This window comes from Oculina patagonica, chromosome 10, assembly GCF_052425735.1.
Source record: "Oculina patagonica isolate OP01 chromosome 10, crgOcupat, whole genome shotgun sequence".
In the NCBI taxonomy this organism is placed as follows: domain Eukaryota; kingdom Metazoa; phylum Cnidaria; class Anthozoa; order Scleractinia; family Oculinidae; genus Oculina; species Oculina patagonica.
The window spans coordinates 14,212,321-14,229,912 of record NC_135767.1 but is presented as its reverse complement, the minus strand read 5'-3'; the positions used below and the strand labels follow the sequence as shown (position 1 = coordinate 14,229,912).

Below are 17,592 nucleotides of genomic sequence, written 5' to 3'. Positions count from 1 at the left end.
GTGTTCAAGACAAATCGCTCTCAGGCTTTTGTTTTGGTTGCACGTGAAGAACCGAAAAACGCCGTCGTACTGTGTCAGCGCTGAAAATGGTATCTTTTCTAGCTAAAAAAAAAGGCTAGAACCACACCCAGATTGGTCTTCCTTAGAACCATGTCACATCGAAAAGTTTTTCCACCCAGGACATTGTGCATTTTTGTTAAGCACTGTTTTCGTATCAGTTTCAGCGTCTTCAATTTTTCCCTGTCGTTTGAAATGGAAGTTGGCATGTTTTAACAAGACAACGAAAATTGAGCAATCTGAAGTACATGGGCTATCAGAAATATGGTGCAACAAAAAAGAAATCAAATAAAATATCAAACTACTAAGGTGCCCTTGGAATAAAGTTTTATTTTCTCTTTACCTTCGCATAAACAATAAGGAAGCAATTCTCGCGTTTACGAATCAAAACGCTTCCCATCGAAGTGATGCAAAGCATTTTATTGTTAGGGTTTCTAAATTTCAGTTCAGTTTCAGTTCAGTTCATGGTGGGTTCCACAGCCTGGCAAGGAAGTCGCAACACAAATTTTCTCATTTCTTTTTGGCGCAAACAGTAGATCAGTGGATTCAGTAGCGAGTTTAGCATGGCACATGTGCGAAATGTTGGCGACAACACAGAAAACACGGCTTCGTACTCTCCTTGTTTCCTCAGTCCCTTAACTACTAACAAGAGAGTTAGGGCCATAGGAAGGAAGCTTATCATCACGGCACTCACTACAAACACAGTTGTCTTGAGCGCTTTGCTTTCTTTAGCAAATCGTTCCACTTCTTCTTGGGGTAGCTGTTGGGTTTTGATCTTCTTTTCGTGGCGACGTGTTTCACGATACAAAATAACATAGGCTGAGGCGATAAAGACAACACAGAAAGTCATTGCTAGCGAAACTAATAAATTCTGCATTGTTCTTGTAACGGAGTTTTTCGATATAAATGTAACAAGTGAACATGTAAAAGGAAACGCCCAAACAACGATCTCAGCTACCTTAATGTTCTGTTTAGTGACAATGTAAGGGTAGTAGACAGTGAATTTGATCGCTATTAGTCTTTCGCAAGTAACTAACATCAGATGAAGCGACGAGCAAACAGTCAAGACGCGTAAAAAGAAGTTGTGAAAAGCATCAGCCACCTTACTGTTGAGGAGTAATACCATTAAGGAGATAAATAGATTTCCAGGCAATAAACGAAGGTTGCACTAAAAGACCAGTTAATACATCCGTCGCTGCTAAACAGGCCAGCAATATGTTGGTGTTGCTCTGGAGTCTTGGTCTTCTTTTCACGGCCATTATCACCAGCACGTTGAGCAGAACTGTAAAGGGACAAGAGATGCCGTTAATGATGATGGTGATGATAAAACTCACCTCTTGCGGGATATTTCGTGTGTCGCCTTCTGTGGTAATCCTTGTACCGTTTGTAAAATTTGATCCGGAGAGATTGGCCATGTCGATAAATCGCAATGAAGATAAACTGTCTTCATGGTTCAACTCATGGGTTTTTATTTGTTATCTTTAGTGATTTACCGCCACGAATTAATGTACAAATGTCCTCGAGCAAACTTTCCCATGCATTAGTCAACTCTATTTTTCGGCTTCTCTTCGATCAATTATTGGTTATCAGTAATTAAGTAACCGCGCAGATAATTAATAAGGCCAGTGGATCGAGTTTTGATGATGCATTATATAGACTCGATTTATTGGGCTGGTTAATTGAGTTACAAAATTTATAAACTAACTGAAACAATTGAAGCTTGGGAAAGCATTATCGAAAAACATTTGCAAACTAAGAAACAAAATAATTTCGCCATTCAGTTTCGGATGGAAAATATTGTTCCCAATTTCTAACGAAGCTTAAAAATTAGGACAGCCACGAAAATGTTTTTTTTCCCAGATTCAATGCCACGAGCTGTGATGGAAGAAATGATATGATTTGTGTTTCACCCTGCCAAATTAACTACACCCCCCCCCCCCCCCCAAAAAAAGAAAATTTTTTTAAATTTTTTTTTTTTTTTTTTTTTTTTTTTTTTAAAAAAAAAAAAAATTATAAAAAAAAAAAAAAAAAAAACCCAAACCCCCAAACCCCCCAAACAAAAAAAAAACCCCAGGCCAACAAAAATCAACTCGGCTGTTTATCAGATGACTGGAACTGCAAAGAAAATTAAAAGACAACGGAAAAAAATACTTAAATTAAGAACAGCGGCTTTATTGAGCTGACTAATGCATGGGAAAGTTTAGTGAAAAACATTTGCGCACTAATGCGTGGCGGTAAATTACAGTCAACTCGCGTTAGACAGCCGGGCGTCGTTTGGTCCGTTGCGGTCCGTGCGGAGTCATTTCCAGTCAATCCTCTTTCGCCGGGTCGTGGTGTCCGTTAGCGACTGTCCGTAATAGCGCGGTGTCCGCAAGGCCAGAGTGACTGTACTCGTTAATGCGGGATGAGACCTGCGCGTACTTTTAAGAACTGTAAAAGATTTAGAAACAATTCGAAGATTTTTCACCTTGATCGTACGCGGATCAAACGATGAATAATTACTGATGCGCGGGGTGACTCGAAATACAAACTTCCAAGCTCTTTCTTTCATTTTTTTTCGGTCAAAATATAACCAAAATAAGAATGAATGACGTGCTATCGACTTGCGTTCGGACTTTTGCGGCCAAAGGGAGAAAAACTTGTGCCGACGTACGTGCAAGTTCCTCTCGACCTAAGTGAAAGGAAGTCGTCGCAAGTCCTGGCCAAATGGATTCGTTAGTAGACGCATCTTTCGGCAACTTTTGTCTATTTGCGGCCTTTTTTTTTGTTGGTCAGACCTTGTTAATGAAGAAAATAACCCCAAATTAGACTAACTGATAAAAGAGGACAGCGGAAGATACCCCCGCTACCGAACCGAATTAAATAATTTAAGTAACCGCGCATGATAAATTCAATTTATTGGCCTAATTAACTGAGTTTCAAATTTATAAACAACTTGTTATGATTGCAGCATGGGAAAATATTAACGATAAACACTTGTAAACTTACAAATGAACCTTTCTGGCTTATGCGTGGTTTCAATGTTAATTTCTGCATTTCGTTTCGGATAAAAAAACTATTGTTCGTAATTTCTAACGAAGCCGATCTCTTGTGCTCTTCTCTGCCAATTTTTTTTTTCATTTCTAGAACTCTTTTGACTCAATGAATTAGCAGCTGACTTCAGACAAACGAATAGTGTTTTTCATACGGTCTGATTAGCTATTCAAACCCCTCAAATGCGGCCATGCGGGTCGGTTAATATTTTCCACTAGTTTTCCTACCATCTCAGTAGATGATTGTTAATTAGTCTCATTACATTGTTACTTTTCTTAATTTTATGTCTACTGAAATAAATGCATTACTGGTAATTTACCGGCCCACAGGAAAAATGAACTCCGATGCTACGAATTCGAACACATAAAATTCGCCAAGAAGAAATTTGCCTTCATGCACTTCGGGTGTTCAAGACAAAACGCTCTCAGGCTTTTGTTTTGGTTGCACGTGAAGAACCGAAAAACGCCGTCATACTGTGTCAGCGGTCTAGACCGATCAGACGTGAAAATAGTATCTTTTCTAGGTAAAAAAAAAGGCTTGAACCACACCCAGATTGGTCTTCCTAAGAACCATGTCACATTAAAAAGTTTCCACCCAGGACATTGTGCGTTTTTCTTAAAGGGACCGTGTCACGGATTTTAGCCAAACTTGGCATAGGAATTGCCACAAATTTGTTAAATATAAAAAAACATCTAAACAGTGAGGGATATAAACAACAAATGCAAGATGGTACGGATGGCCAAGTGAGAAGATGACGGATTGCGTTGGGTGAAAAAGGCGGCGGAACAGTAAAGTAATCTGGGAACTAAAATACGCCGGGAAACACATTTGGCTGCGGGAACAATGGTTGTCATTGAGAATCATAGAATAATTTCGCAACATAGTTCATGCGGGTGGGCAAATCACATACAGCGTGACACAATCCCTTTAAGCACTGTTTTCGTATGTTTCAGCGTCTTTGTTTGAAATGGAAGTTGGCATGTTTTAACAAGACAACGAAAATTGAGCAATCGAAGTACATGGCTATCAGGAATGCAAAAAAGAAAAATTGATATCAAATAAAATATCAAACTACTAAGGTGCCCTTTGAATAAAGTTTTATTTTCTCTTTACCTTTGCATAAACAAAAAGGAAGCAATTCTTGCGTTCAAGAATCGACACGATCCTCATCGAAGTGATGCAAAGTTTATTTTTAGGTTTTATAGTAAGCTCCCTCAATGTACAGTTCAGTTCAGTTCCTGGCTGGTTCCACAGCCTAGCAAGGAAATCGCAACACAAATTTTCTCATTTCTTTTTGGCGCAAACAGTAGATCAGTGGATTCAGAAGCGAGTTTAACATGGCACATGTGCAAACTAATGGCGACAATACAGAAAACACGGCTTCGTACTCTCCTTGTTTCTTCAGTCCCTTGACTACTAACAGGAGAGTTATGGCCATAGGAAGGAAGCTTAGCATCACAGCACTCACTACAAACACAGTTGTCTTGAGCGCTTTGCTTTCCTTAGCAAATCTTTTCACTTCTTCTGGGGGTAGCTGTAAGGTTTTGATCTTCTTTTCGTCGCGACGTGTTTCACGATCATACAAAAATGCATAGGCTGAGGCGATGAAGACAACGCAGAAAGTCATTGCTAGCGAAACTAATAAATTCTGCATTATTTCTATAACGGAGTTTTTCCATATAAATGTAACAAGTGCACAAGTATAAAAGAAAACGCCCAAACAACGATCTCAGCTACCTTAATGTTCTGTTTAGTGACAATGTAAGGGTAGTAGACAGTGAATTTGATTCCTAATAGTCTCTCGCAAGTATCTAACATCAGATGAAGCGACGAACAAACAGACAAGACGCGTAAAAAGAAGTTGTAAAAATCATCGGCCACGTTGAGCGGAACTGTAAAGGGACAAGAGATGCCGTTAATGATGATGGTGATTATAAAACTCACCTCTTGCGGGACATTTCGTGTGTCGCCTTCCGTGGTCATCTTTGTAACGTTTGTAAAATTTGATCCGGAGAGATTGGCCATGTCGAGAAAGTGCAATGAAGGTCATGAAGGAAAACTGTCTTCATGGGTCAACATATGGGTTTTAAGTTGTTAACTTTAGTGATTTGCCGCCACGAATTAATGTACAAATGTCCTCGAGCAAACTTTCCCATGTATTACTCTATTTTCCGGCTTCTCATCGATCAATTATTGGTTATCAGTAATTAAGTAGCCGTGCAGATAATTAAAAAACGAAACTAGCTCAAACAATTTAAGCATGGGAAAACATTAACGAAAAACATTTGTACACCTAGAAACAAACCTCTCTGGCTTATCTGCAGTTGGAATGTTGATTTCGCCATTTAGTTTCGGATAGAAAAGTATTTTTACCAACTTTTAACGACGCTGATTATTTTGGACAGCCCTGAAAATGTTTTTCCCCAGATTCGGTTCCTCGAGCTGTCAAAAAAAAGGATCGGTGCTTCACTTATTCTGCCGGAATAGCTACATTTATGAGTAGAATAGAACTGCAAACAAACCTGAAAGACAAGGGAAAAATTAATTTAATTACTGATAAACAATAACAGATCGAAGATTAGCCGCGCATTAGTGTTAGCTAATGCATGGGAAAATTTGGTGGAAAACATTTGTACACTAATTGCGTGGCGGTAAATTACTTAAGATAACAAATAAAAACCCATGAGTTGACCCATGAAGACAGTTTACCTTCATGACCTTCATTGCGCTTTCAAGTCGACATGGCCAATCTCTCCGGATCAAATTTTACAAACGTTACAAAGATGAAAACGGAAGGCGACACACGAAATGCCCCGCAAGAGGTGAGTTTTATCATCACCATCATCATTAACGGCATCTCTTGTCCCTTTACAGTTCTGCTCAACGTGCTGGTAATAATGGCCGTGAAAAAAAGACCAAGACTCCAGAGCAACACCAACATCTTGCTGGCCTGTTTAGCAGCGACTGATATTTTCACTGGTCTTTTAGTGCAACCTTCGTTTATTGCCTGGAAATCAACTTATCTCCTTAATGGTATCAACAGTAAGGTGGCTAATGCTTTTCACAACTTCTTCTTACGCGAGTCCTGTCTGTTTGCTCGTCGCTTCATCTGATGTTAGTTACTTGTGAGAGGCTGATAGCGATCAAATTCACTGTCTACTACCCATACCTTGTCACTAAACAGAACATTAAGGTGGCAGAGATTGTAGTTTGGGCGTTCCCTTTTATGTCTGAACTAGTTAGATTTGTATCACAAAACGCCATTATAAAATTAGTACATAATTTATTAGTTTCGCTAGCGATGATTTTCTGCGTTCTCTTCATCGCCTCAGCCTATGTTATTTTGTATCGTGAAACACGTCGCCATGAAAAGAAGATCAAAACCCAACAGCTTCCCCAAGAAGAAGTGGAAAGATTTGCTAAAGAAAGCAAAGCGCTCAAGACAACTGTGTTTGTAGTGAGTGCTGTGATGCTAAGCTTCCTTCCTATGGCCTTAACTCTCCTGTTAGTAGTCAAAGGGACTGAAGAAACAAGGAGAGTACGAAGCCGTGTTTTCAGTGTTGTCGCCATTAGTTCGCACATGTTCCATGTTAAACTCGCTACTGAATCCACTGATCTACTGTTTGCGCCAAAAAGAAATGAGAAAATTTGTGTTAAGAGTTCCTTGCCAGGCTGTGGAACCCGCCATGAATTGAACTGAACTGAACATTGAGAGAGCTTTGCAAACTATATGCTTGTAACAATAAACCTTCGATTCTTGAACGCAAGAATTATCGTTTATGCGAATGTAAAGAGAAAATAAAACTATATTCCAATCGCACCTTATAGGTTGATATTTTTTATTCCTATTTTGTTTTTGTAATTTTTTACCATATGGAAAAGAAGTTAGGTAAAAATCTTTTTCAAAATATTTAGCCGCAAAAAAAATGTTCCCTGTTTGGTCTGCGCTTTTAGTAGCATACCGTATTTTCTCGATTAAACGCCCCCCGCGTTTATTTCAAACTTGACCCGATAGAGCCGGCGTTTATTTGATTCCAGCAGTTTGTTCAAGTCCTATGTTTCTAAGAAATGATTTTTTTATTCATTATTTTTGACAGCCACATACGTAAACATTATTTCCAAAGCATATTTAACCTTGAATAAATAATTAAGGGGTTTATTTTCAAATATAGCCTGGAGACCCGGCGTTTATTCGGGGCCCGGCGTTTAATCGAGAAAATTCGGTATTACTGATAGTCCTATACTCCAATTTCTCAGTTTTAGGAGTCATAGTTTTTAAACGCATTTTGGTCTGAACAATACATTTTTCCTTCCTGCCTTTCGCAACACTAATCGAAAACAATTTTGGCATGTCAAGTTTCTGCTTTGATGTATGTTTTTTCCTTTATGTAAATCAATTTTCGCGGTTTTGTGACATCTTTTTCCAAAAATATTGAAATCCAAGATGGCGGAACCAAGATCAGTGTGAGACTTTTTTGTTGAATGACGTCATTTAAGGCTATGACGCCACAATTGAAAAGGGGGTCGCTACTAATGTATTTTTTTGTTAATTTCTTGTGCAGTACTTGCCTGGACTTGCCCCAAGTAGCTCGTTTTTTCTTTGCATCTATAGTTACTTAAATAAAATTGCTTTGAAATCAAGCGCGAAAGACCACTTGAGTAAAATCGTCTTTGAAATCGCGCGAAATTAATTTCTGTGAACGCCCGCGCGCAGGAAAATAAATGACACTTGCCGAGGAATGGCTCGGAACGAGCGTCGCTTGTTCCACCACGATCCTCCGCCATTTTGTATCTCATGCCCGCGCGTGCCCTCCGTTTCCGTATCCAGCGGTCTTCCGCGAATCTAACGAGCGACTTGAAGTAAGTCTATACTTGCCTTGTGGAAGACACTAAAAATGTTTACTGAGAATACACTGTGACCCAGTCTTGGTACTGATTCGCAACACGTGTAGCTTTAGTCCAAGCCCTCAGTCAGTTAAAAGTAAATTTCTACTTGCAGGTTATTCGCGTCCAGTAACAACTCCAAACGAAAGACCACTTTGTCATGGATTTTAGCCAAATTTAGGCACGGAAAATGAGCATCAAATTCGGCGAAATATTGCAGTGAAGGAACATTTCACGGTTGGCCAAAATCGAAGAAGATTAAAACGGGTTGTGGTATAGGTTTTTTTGAAATGTTGTTGGGCTGAACAGTTTTCAAAGTTAATCTCGTTTGCTTGTATTTTTAAATTATAATGCCTTGGAGACAAATTTGGTTGCAATGAAGCTATGATTTTGTCCTTAAGATCAAGAGAAAATATTTCCTTTTCAAAAAGTAACTTTCATAGCGAGTTTTTGACAAAACTTAATAAAATAAATTTCACCCAGCCGTGACACAGTCCCTTTAACTGAAGCCTGCACGTTTTCGTAGCAATGGGCGAAGCGAGGTACACTTCTGCTAGCTGAAAGTTTGGCTCATCCTTGGAGTAAAAGCCTGTGAGACTGACAAGTGACGTAAAACAAAGAACGGCCTAGACAACAAAGCTTCTCAAAACAATATAGAGCAGGAAAACAGTAACAAAAACAGTAAAACAAAGAAAAAATTCACAAGTTCTTACATCGAGGTAAACCCAATTTTTTTTTTAACGAGAACGGCAAATGTACGCCCGAAAAAACTCAACGCCTAAAAAGTTTCTTCACAAGCATAATTTGCGATTTAAATTTTCAAACATTTGCGACCACTAACCGAACGGTCGTTTCAGTGCAATTCTTTTTCGTTGGTTTGTCTTCTCTTTGTAATAAAACGTGTGAAGAATTTAAAATTTCCACTCGGATAATTCTTTGTCTCTAAACAGAAATAATAACTTTTTGGAGTCTAGGAATTAAACAGAATCTTCAGGAACTTTATCGATTGCGCGCTCGCGAGAGGTCAGTCTCACAACGGTAAAAAAGATATAAAATTTAATTATTTTTGAACGCAGTTAAATTGTAACAAATTTTAACGTATTCAAGTTTTGACGTTTATAACTCTTTAACGTATATACAAGAAACGTCTCAAAGTAATTCTATACCTAAAGTAAAACCCGTTAAAATATATTTATTCCGCAGTTAAATTCTCGCACAGGTCTTCAAACTGTCGTACTGTATAAACGAATTCTTGTTAATTTGAAAACAAAAACGAACATAACTTTATTCTCTGTAAAGTATTTTCAACAAATGCCTCACGTAGTCCTATACCAAGTCCTAAATTTGTCCACAGAGCGATCTACAACAGTTTTGCTTTGTAGCAGACTTCTCGCGCAGGCTTTTAAACTGCTGTCAACTTTTTCCAAATGTCTTCTGGCATCGAACTGGATCTGTTCCAACATTTCTATGCGACCCTCGTCCATGGGTATATCCGCTGACATGTTTGGATTCCACCGGAAATAAACGTTCTTTGGTAAAATGTCACTGAGAACAGTGTCGATAGCTGACAAATACAAGTGAAAAAAAAAAACGAATGTTAAGTCCTGCTCAAATGGAGTCACAAGTAGACGCAAGCTTTCAGGACCTGCGTGCATTTGCGTTGGTCAACTTGTGATGACTCGCATTCACTTTGGTTGGAATCACGCAAGTCGGCGCACGTTTTTGATTCATTGTTTGGCCACCCAACACAAGTCAACGCAAGTTAATCGCAAATTATTTGTTTGCATGGCTTTTTTTGCAACTTGCGTGCACTTGCCAGTAAACTTGCGAGTCTGTTTGGACACCCAACGCAAGTTTGTACGGAAGTTTAACTTGCGACTAGTACTTCCTGTTCCTCTGTTTTGCAAGACCTTTACATCCAGGTATTTAATTTTGTTAAAAGAACAACAACAACAACAACACACGCTGAAAAATTCCATACTAATGACGCAACTCTACAGAGATTCATATAGCGTTTCCGATTGTTTGGAATTTCTCGGTTTTGAACTTTTGCGTTCGAGAATCAATCTAAAGGCCTGGCCAAACGGAGACGCAAGTAGACGTAACTTTTCACTTGCAACACCGTTTGGCTAGGACTTGCGTGCACTTCGTTGACTTGCGATGACTTTCAAATTTGCACGCAAGTCAACGCAAGTTTTTCACCGTTTGGCCACCCAACGCAAGTCGACGCAAGTCTTGAAGTTTACTTCAAGAACTGAATCGCAGCGTGCGCAGTAGCATTGAAATGGCACTTTTGACAACTTGCGTGCACTTGCGAGTGAACTTGCCAGTCTGTTTGGCCTATGGGCCAGCTAATGAAAGTCTGTACGCAAGTTCAACTCGCGACTACTTGCATTACCGTTTGGCCAGGGTTTAACGCGCTACCCAGATGTCTGCGTTGTTTTCACGTTTTGCATACATACGTTCGTTAGTGACGAATTTATAGACCGATATGTATGACAAAAGGATAAGGGAACGGCATACTTTCAAGCTACCCACATCCCTTAAACTTGGCATAATGCTATCAGTCTTTCATTTACAAATTTTTTCAGAAAGTGAACTGTACGGAAATTACTTCACATCGGATTCCTATACATACACCTCATAAACGTGCCAATAAGAATCGCAAATTATTCGGGTACTTTAACTAGTACGTACTTTTGTCATTCCTGAAACTTCTTTTCTTAAAATGCTGTACAGAAATGCTTCATTTTAAGTATTTCTCACTAATCAGTAATCTTTACCTTCGGTATCCGTTGCACTAGCCACAACTTTCAGCAGTTTTTCTCGTAAACTGCTGAACTCCACAGTACTTGGGCCAGATCTCCCTTTGTACTTTCCGGTACCGAGAGAGACTATGCACTGGAAAGGCTCGTCTGGCCACAGGAGTCTGGCTTCATGAACAGCTATTGCACAAGGGTTGTTTGTCAGAAGGCCACCGTCCTGTAATGAACGAAAGATTTTATATGAGTTGATCTGTGAATGAGCGAGCCAGCACTTGAATGAACGAGCGAACAAATGGAATTATGGCACAACTAAAGTAAAGCGCGCGTTCTGATTGGTTAATTTAGTGTCTACTATTTGCCCATGGGTGCACGCTGACGTATGCTTATTAATAATAATAATAATAATAATAATAATAATAATAATAATAACTTTATTTAACGAGGGTAAAAACACTTACAGTAAAAACTGAGAAACTGTGGCCCTCATAACGCTTCAACCTGAGCGTGCACGCTGATCTGATGCGACATGGCACAAGAAAGTGTCACTACTTCACGAGTTTTTACATGTTTTCTCGATTTTCCTGTGAATTTGAGCAGCTTTACATAAGTAAAACCATTTCTCCATAATGCTGAAAGACTTTGAGGTATAATGCAAGTTTGAAATAATTCAAAAATTTGTTTGTTTGTTTTTTTTTTTAGATTTCCATCGAAAGAAGGTAGGTAGGAAGGTAGGGGGAGGAGGAGGAGGAGGAGGAGGAGGAGGAGGAGGAGAGAGAGGAGACAGGCAGGTAGGTAGGTAGGTAGGTAGGTAGTATAGGTAGGTAGGTAGGTAGTAAAAAAAGAAGAAGAAGAAGAAGAAGAAGAAGAAGAAGAAGAAGAAGAAAAAAAATAGGTAGGTAGGTAGGTAGGAAAGGTAGGTAGGTAGGTAGTAATAGGTAGGTAGTATAGGTAGGTAGGTAGGTAGTATAGGTAGGTAGTATAGGTAGGTAGGTAGGTAGGTAGGTAGGTAGGAAGTAGGGAGGTACATGTAGGTAGGTAGGTAGGTAGGTAGGTAGGTAGGTAGGTAGGTAGTATAGGTAGGTAGGTAGGTAGGTAGGTAGGTAGTATAGGTAGGTAGGTAGGTAGGTAGGTAGGTAGGTAGTATAGGTAGGTAGGTAGGTAGGTAGGTAGGAAGTAGGGAGGTACATGTAGGTAGGCTTAAATAGGAAGGTAGTAGCCAGACATGCAAGAAAGCAAGAAACTTCTTATTTTTTATATATATTTTCTGAAGCAAACAAGTAGCAAGGTTGCATAGAAGGAATTAATAACTAAAGGCATTTGAACTTGGAGGGATGTAAATTTATACTTGTTACCTGATGAATGTCATGCCCAAGTTTAAACTCCTCAAAGAAGCCAGGTGCAGCAGTAGATGCTCTGAGCGCCTCCCACAGCCTGTGCTTACAGCTCTGAGGAAACTTGGACATGGAACCATAAGGATGGGTGTAGTTACTGAACACATACGGCAACAGGATGGAATGGTTCACTACTGTGGACACAGCAGCCACCTGTACTGACATGAGAATAGACACAACTGTTACAAAAGTTTTAAATCTTACTTCTTCAACAGGCTTTGCATGAAACCTTTGGGCTATACAGTCAACTCTCTCTTAACGGACACCTCTATAAGACAGACACTCCTTTAAGATGGACACCTGGCGTTGGTCCCGTTCCTGCCATTTTTCAGTCACTTTACTATAACTTATTTCCCTATAAGACGGACACCTCTCTAAAATGGACAGTTGGAGCCGGTCCTGTTGGTGTCCATTTTAGAGAGAGTTGACTGAACCTAATTAGTGGCTATGACTCAAAATGCAAGCTCATCCATCTACGGGCTCTGTCCTTTTTCTGTCGAGGCATAATACTCAATAAGCGGATAACTAAGATGCCAGACTTGGTGTCAATCTTATGATTGATGCTGGTTTGTATAATAAGATGATAGCCATTTAAATACAGTAAATTGCCAGTTATACCCCCTCTCCCTCCCACTTTTGTCTAACTTTTAAGCCTCCTTGTTTTAGGCCCATCTGTCTGCTGATGACAAAAAATATATTCTGGTTGTAATCGCCTACCTCCTCCCCAGAAAATATGTTGAACGGCATCTAACTTTTACATTTTTTTACAATATTAACTTACATTACTATCATCCTCCCAGAATAAAATACAGTGAAATTCTGATTTCTTAACCCTCCCAATAACACAAAACAATTAGTTTTTCCCATGCGTTTCCTTCACTCAGTCAATCCCAAATTTACCCCTGATTTCTCTAAATACCCAATTTCTCCAACCAATATTTGATTTCCTTGGAGGATCAAGAAAATTGGATTCCACTGTACTCCAAATCGAAATAGGCAGTGAATACATTTGCAGGGAGAGTGCACAAGAACTAAGAACTGAGTAACATTATTCATGATTAAACCCTAAATTTTAACCTTTTCTACCGCAGGATAGGGCCTATTAATCAGGCTCTGGTTGTTCTAGATGAAAAGTAATATATTAAACATGAGAGACAGTGTTTTATTGGGATATCCAAACACCGAGAAGAGAGTTAAAAATATGACCCACCGCAGAGTATTTTTGACGAAATTGGAGATGTTTGGAAAGCCGATGAAACACTGTCTCGAGTGTTTGATATATCTTCTCAATAAAAAAATACTATGAGTAATCGGAAAAATAAAATCGTAAAAATCTATGCTTATTAAGATCCGGTATCCAAACCTCCATCACGGTTATGATTTTTTTTGTTTTAACTTGATGAATTATTAATGAGTTTGAGAAAGAATGGATTATGCCATCCACGTGTTCATCCCTTGAACAACTGGGGCCAGGTAAATATTGCATTAATTATTAAAACACTTGGTTTACAAATACCTTGGGAATAGTTGTGTCCTTTGCAGAATCTATCAACCTTTCATCTCCACTTTCATTCCTTTTGGCAACAAAAAACGTTTAAGCATGTAGTACTATTTTTTTTTTCTACAACATTTTGTAAAAAAAAATAGGCTTTTACTGACTTGCCTGATTTCAGATCTTTTAAAGTTCACCTTCATCTTTTTCTTCTGCAGTTTATTATAGTTATTTTAAATAACAAAGTTGTGTAATAAATCTCCTAAGGACTATATTGGGAGAATATGTATAGACCTCACTGTGCTCAACTGATACTGACAAGACCAACAACAATATTTTCCAGTACAGCCCTTGTGGACAAATATGGCAAAGCAATAAAAGGAATGTACTGAATTCGTATCAATGCTCAGGGATTTCAAAATGTTTTGGATTAGGCGTCAGCAACTGGAAGAGTAGGCGGCTGTGGCAAGCTGAGCTTGTGACTCACATTCCCCTCCCCCCCCCCCCCCCCCCCCCCCCCCCCCCCCCCCCCCCCCCCCCCCCCCCCCCCCCCCCCAAAAAAAAAAGCTGATTGCTATGGCCAAAGTAACCAGTGACATAAAATCAAGTAGCCGGTGGAACTCCGGCCGGTGCCAGCTTGTTTTGAAAACCCTGATGCTATGGAATGCATATAGAAGGGGGGGGGGGGGGGGGGGGGGGGGGTAGGGTTTAGAGTGATTTATCTGAGGAAAAAAAAAAAAAGAAAAAAAAGAAAAAATTATTAAAAAAAAAAACAACCCCCCCCAAAAAAAAAGAGAGAGCCCCCCCCCCCCCGGGATAGAAGGCAGGCAAAACCCACAAGTGCACTTTTGTCCTCAAGATTCATAAACAAAAATCCTTTAAACAATTTCTAAGATGACCTAAATTGCAAACCTGACTGGCTGAAAGGAGTTTCTATCTATCTCTTTGTCACATTGTTACACAAAAAGTCATACTTACTTGAGTATCTGCTCAAACTTTGCAGTGTCGTAGTAAGCATGATTCCAGAACAATTTTCCAGTCCCGATTAGAGTATTTTGCTCAAATATAGCCATGCTGAGCTTTCTATAGGTGCGTTCACACTCCTCTAGTGGCATTTTTCTGATGCCAATCAAAAATGCTAGGATGGCGCCCGTTGAAGCGCCACAGATTAAGTCGAATAACTCATGAATCTCCTTGTTGCACAGTTCTTCAATTCTTTTCAGGATTTCAATGGTAATCAGCCCTCTAATGCAGAAAATAAAGGTGAAAAAGGTTGTCATTACAATAGAAGAGTAAAATCTAATGTGTAGAATATTGCGTTCCCTGTCCTGTGTCCAGAGGCATTTTTACTGACATGTATGACAATGTCTGTATGATTTAGTAGTGACTATTAATCCTATAATGTTTTAACAAAAATTTGTTTTCAAGTTTTTGCCTTGACAGAGTTAGAAAAATGTTTTTTTGCTTTTATTCACTTTGCACGATTAAGGTCAAGTCTGCATTCCAGACAAGTGGCCCATCAGACTGGCCAGCTTATCCTGGTTTCAGTAGCACGTTGGGACTAGAAACTTGTATTTCTACCCCCCTCCACCCCTTGGATGGGAATGCTAGTCCATCACAGGGTTATGTACCCCCAGCATTCAATTTGCTGGTACCCATTTATACACCTGGGTGCAGAGACATTGTGAGTGTAAAGTGTCTTGCCCAGGAACAGTACAACACAATGTCACTGGCCAGCCCTCAAACCCTAGCCACGTGATCCAAAGTCCAGCCAGTCTGCAGAGTATGGCAAGTGCACTGCACGTGCAAGCCTTTTTCTAAATGTTTATTGCGCACAACAGAAATGCAGCATTGCACATGACATCAACAAGACATCAACCATGTATGTGTGAGTTCCTGAGTTCCGGTCATATTACAACAGCATGCGGCAAAAATGGCTCTGCACGTGCAAGATCTTGTTGAGTTCCGCCATACTCTGCAGACTGGGAGTCAAGTGCACCATTAGGCCACTGCACCTCCCACACGTCAGGCTGCATTTTGTGTAGTTCATACCAGCCCTCTCACTCAGTCAATAAGTGCATATTATTTACCTGGATCCACCTCCATCAATGGACAATACTTTGATCCCTCTCCCCTTGACAGGATCCACCCACCCCAATAGAGCCAACGCTTTCTGGCTTTCTTTACGGACCTCCTTATTTCCCTTCTTTCTAATATCCAGCAAGGTGCTTATCGCTTGTTCTCGTATAGCCTGACTTCTGCTCACACCTTGATAGCGAAGAACGTGGTCGGTGAATTCCTCCAGACGAATCAATCTCGACTGCTCATTCTTGGCCGTTTTCAGAGCTTGAACGAGTGAACGTGTTCGATTCTGGATGCTGGCAACGGTTTTCAGTGGTACGTAAGATCCTGACGTTTCTGTAGTTGATGGAAATGTCCTATAAAAAGCTGAGGTCAATTTTAACGGAGCTGTCACAGTCTTTTTCAGTTGCAAAACATGTTTTGTAAGAAGCGCCAACATTTGACCTTGATATGCAGTTCACATTTTTAAGCACAAAGTCAGCAATCTGCAAATCCTAATGCACATATTTTCACTAGAAATTGTCCCTTGCCAGGTATGAAAGATCAGCATCGCAATCCTCGGCTCGCAAATCGATCAGCTTTCTAAAATATAACCCTGAAAAGTCGACAAGTCCGATTTTGATTTCTTGCCGGTTTGTCCGCCATATTTGATGTGATTGTGCCCAGTCCTACTCGGGTATAGCTTAGCTATTGCAAGGGACTGGCTCCAATCCTGTCGGTTTCGTTTCGATTTCGGTGTCAGATATCAGTCAGATTTTGTTTCTCCATCTTCACATTATCTTCTAGAAGTCTTTGAAGCCAGAAGGTGTTCGCTGCATTGAACGTGGAGATACTTTAACGTAACACAGTTCATCGCAAGTGTTATAGAGGTAATTTGAAAATTAAAAAACAACATTTATAGTTCCATAGTGTTTCTGCGGCTGTATTTCGGAGCCCCTGATGTCATGTAAATTTTGTAATATCAATCCGAAAGATCGGAACAAGCTTCAGCTTAATTTTGTGATCAAATATAAGCTATATGTAAATTCAAACACGGCAGGCACTTTCGATTCACTGTACAGTTCAAGATGAAGAAAAGCAAATCAATGCAAACTCAGATCTATTCAAAATACACGGGTGATTGGAAAGTCGATTTGAGGTCATACGCAAAAGAAAAATAATCTGGGTAGCGATTTCAAATAGAATTTCAGCTTATTAATGAGCAGATTTCTTGCGGATAACTAATAAGGCCCGGTTCAGACGCCGGACTTTTCATGAGCCGAACTCAATTCGAATTTGGACCGACCCAAATTGACAAAAGTACGCCTCTTGATTCAAACGCCGTACTTTTTGGCCGTTCCGAGGCCGTTCCTAATACAGTTCCAATAAAACCAGTCGAAATACATTATAATAATTTATGAATTAGGATCGGCACATGAAAAGTACGGCGTCTGAATCAAAGCCGTTCCAAAGGCGTTCCACAGGCGAAATTCCCGGCCAAGCCAGGCGGGAAGAACGGCTGAGCCGTTCCAAATATTGAAATAGCCGTTCTAATTTGATTCAGACGCCGATCTTTTCATGTACTTAATTCAAGGAATTAGGTTCGGCTCATGAAAAGATCGGCGTCTGAACCGGGCCTAAGATGCCTCGGTGAATATTTTGTTTCGAGCAAATGCGGCAGCATTTTTTCTAAGTAAGACAAGTCAAATTTTAAACGGTATTTACATGCACAAAATTGTACTTGCGATATTATTATTTTCTCATGTACATGGAAAATTTTCTTAAAGCCTAAAGTTTTGAACTAATATTGAAAAAAAAAAAAAGAAACTGAATCTGTAACAGGAGTTAATTTTCGAGCTTTGAAAGTAATTGATATTAAATTACGTTGAGACGAGATTTGAAACCCAGA

At 39.7% G+C, this 17,592-nt stretch overlaps 2 protein-coding genes and 2 pseudogenes across 3 annotated transcripts in view; 2 read left to right on the top strand and 2 right to left on the bottom strand.

Moving 5' to 3' along the window:
* LOC144628960 (uncharacterized) overlaps nucleotides 1–17,592 on the top strand; it is a 469,155-nt gene that overhangs the window by 17,502 nt on the left and 434,061 nt on the right.
* Nucleotides 374–5,088, bottom strand: LOC144628069 (melanocortin receptor 5-like; annotated as a pseudogene). Its single transcript, XR_013566198.1, has 2 exons — nucleotides 5,035–5,088; nucleotides 374–1,391 (listed from the first exon to the last, which is right to left on the bottom strand). The product of XR_013566198.1 is annotated as a melanocortin receptor 5-like (transcript).
* Nucleotides 5,576–6,785, top strand: LOC144667414 (melanocortin receptor 5-like; annotated as a pseudogene).
* Nucleotides 9,052–16,367, bottom strand: LOC144628110 (calcium-independent phospholipase A2-gamma-like). Its single transcript, XM_078486170.1, has 6 exons — nucleotides 15,713–16,367; nucleotides 14,601–14,867; nucleotides 13,647–13,704; nucleotides 12,092–12,283; nucleotides 10,758–10,956; nucleotides 9,052–9,538 (listed from the first exon to the last, which is right to left on the bottom strand). The coding sequence occupies exons 1-6, from the start codon at nucleotides 16,141–16,143 to the stop codon at nucleotides 9,291–9,293; spliced, it is 1,395 nt and encodes a 464-aa protein (XP_078342296.1). The 5' UTR covers nucleotides 16,144–16,367; the 3' UTR covers nucleotides 9,052–9,290.